This window comes from Colobus angolensis, unplaced genomic scaffold (genome assembly GCF_000951035.1).
Source record: "Colobus angolensis palliatus isolate OR3802 unplaced genomic scaffold, Cang.pa_1.0 Scaffold22, whole genome shotgun sequence".
Classification (NCBI taxonomy): Eukaryota; Metazoa; Chordata; class Mammalia; order Primates; family Cercopithecidae; genus Colobus; species Colobus angolensis.
This window is the reverse complement of record NW_012115377.1, coordinates 4,156,339-4,158,809: the sequence shown is the minus strand read 5'-3', so window position 1 is coordinate 4,158,809 and position 2,471 is coordinate 4,156,339. Positions and strand designations below refer to the sequence as shown.

Here is a 2,471-nt window from a genome sequence, read left to right as displayed (position 1 = left end):
CATTGGCCAGGCTGGTCTCGAACTCCTGACCTCAAGTGATCCACCCACCTGGGCCTCCCAAGGTGCTGGGATTACAGGTGTAAGCCATCACACCCAGCCCTTTTTTTTTTTTTTTTTTTACAATGAGAGGTGTTAACATTCACACTAAGTGGGATAAAAGTCAAAATTACAATTACCAGCCTGGCTAACATGGTGAAACCCTGTCTCTACTGAAAATATTAAAATTAGCTGGGCATGGTGGCAGGTGACTGTAATCCCAGCTACTAGGGAGGCTGAGGCAGGAGAATCACTTGAACCTGGGAGGCGGAAGTTTCAGTGAGCTGAGATGGCGCCACTGCACTCCAGCCTGGGTGACAGAGTGAGACTCTGTCTTAAAAAAAAAAAAAGAAAAAGAAAAGAAAAAAAAGAAAAGAAAACTACAACTAACAGAAAGTTCAGGTCAGAGACTGCCGCCAAACAAGTGACCAAAGCAACTTGATTTCCAGGGCTTTTTGGATGTTGGAATTGGGGACTCAAAAGTAAAGTCAAATGCTCCTTATGGCATATGGACTGCACACCGTTTTAACACATTAACTCAGCTCGTGTTCATGCAAGACCTACAAAGCTGGAGGAATCGTCATCATCCCATTTCACAGATGAGAAAAACAGAGGCGCAAAAACGTTAAGTCATCTGCCCAAAGTTACTGGTTTTGTAACTGCTGGGGCCTCTGTATTATAACAGTTAAGGAAACGAGTGGCAGAAAACCTGAATCACAAGCCCAAGGCAATTCATCTACACGGTAGTGGACTCAGGATTCCAACCCAGTCCCGCATCTTGCATCCTTGCTCTCACCTCTAGAGGGGGAAGTGAGAGGGGCGGCGTGGGGTGTCCCCAGCTGAGGGAGGGGAAGTGAGACCCACGCACCGCCCTCCCCCACAAATCTAGCCCTGCAGCCCCTCTCCATCCTTACTTGGACTCGGGATCATCCTTGGCAGGTCTCTTGGGCAGATATTTTTTCACCAGGCTCCTAAGGGGAGACAGAGGTAGGAGGGCTGAGCCCGCAGTCCTCCCTCCGCTCTCCCTCGCCCCAGGCGCGTCCTCCGTAGCGTCCACCCCAGGGTCTCACCGCAGTTGTTTGGCGTAAGCCTGTTCCACTTCGGTGCGTTCTTTCACGAACTTTACATATCTGTCCAACAGGTCCAGCCCCCACTGCGTGTGGCGCTCGAGCACCTCGAACTGATCCTGACATGGGACATGGTGGGGGAGGAGGAGAGAGGAGCCGGGGTCACGATCTTGGGACCCCACAACCCGCCGACCAGACTCCCAGGGAGCTCCAAGGCTCTGCCCTCCTAGGAGTGGCTTCCCGGCGCCGCCCCGGCGTGGCGCGGGGGGAGGCAGGAAACTGGCGGGAACCCCCTCCCCTTCCCGGGAAGGGCTGGAGAACAGCGCCCAGGCCCCAGCCACCCCGGCCGGGAGATAGGGGTCTCCGACACAGGATCGCTAAGTGGGGCGTGGAAGGGGACAGGGCCACTCCCCCAGCGCGGGCTCCCCTAATCCCCCCGGATTCCGGAAAATCCGGCCGGCCCGGCGTGAGTCAAGGCCAGAGGGGCAGGGTTCCTCGCAGATTGGGGGCCCCTGAGTGGCCAGGGGGCAGGCACCAGGTTCCCTGAATCTCCTTGCTTCCCGGGATCCCCAATGGGTGACTCAATTTCCCCCACTGACCCCACTACACATCCAAAAGAAATCGCAGAGTTGGAGGAGGGAGTGGCGGTCTGGTTACCCCTGCTGCACTGAGAACTCAGGGATTCCACCACCCCCAGGAAGGGGAGGGGTCAGAGGTCCGGCTAGGATAGGGGGAAATTTCTGGGGCTTCCAGGGCTGAGGTTATAGGCGACCAGGGGGCGATCCCGCCCTGGGCCTGGGGAAGCCAGGGAGGGGGATTAGGCCGAGTTTAGCATCCCCCTTCCCCTCCATGAGTGTCCCCAGCCCCTAGGTGTTGATTAAAGGCGAGGGAAAGGGCGGTCAGGACTTCTAGGTCCCACGTGGGTGGGGATGAGGGTGACCAGAGGGTCCCCTCCCCCCTCCCAGCCGGACAGGCGGACGACGGGCAGGGACCCAGGGGCCGTAAGATAAGCCGCCTGCCCGGCCAGGGCGCCCAAAATAGGTGACCTCTCCCAGCCGCCCCGGCCGGGCCCCAGGATTCCTTCTGCCCGCCTCACTCGCAACTCTGTGCCTCAGTTTCCCCATGCCGGTTCGGCAAAGTTGCCCTTCGCCCCTGAGCGTGCTGAGACTCCTAGATACACTCCGAGAGAGGGCGGAGGGTGGAGGGCGGGGACCCAGGGGTTGGTGGAAGGGAAAGGCGCGGAGCCCCCTCTAAGATACATTGGGGACAAAAGGGGGGTACCTGGACCCCAGCAAAGGGGAACTTAGAGGCGGCCCGATTGGACTTACCCACAGCTCAGTGCCCCAATCCATGCTGCTCCCGCCGCCG

General features: G+C 58.2%; 1 protein-coding gene across 2 annotated transcripts in view; it reads right to left on the bottom strand.

The window, feature by feature from the left end:
• Positions 1 to 2,465, bottom strand: part of TRIP10 (thyroid hormone receptor interactor 10) — a 7,303-nt gene extending 4,838 nt beyond the window's left edge. For both annotated transcript variants that reach the window (XM_011943548.1, XM_011943547.1), the window contains exons 1-3: positions 2,432 to 2,465; positions 1,107 to 1,222; positions 951 to 1,007 (exon numbers count right to left, since the gene is read on the bottom strand). In XM_011943548.1, the coding sequence (XP_011798938.1) occupies positions 951 to 1,007; positions 1,107 to 1,222; positions 2,432 to 2,455 (197 nt within the window). In that variant the 5' untranslated portion in view covers positions 2,456 to 2,465. The remainder of the gene's footprint in view (positions 1 to 950; positions 1,008 to 1,106; positions 1,223 to 2,431) is intronic.
• Positions 2,466 to 2,471: the final 6 nt, after the last annotated feature.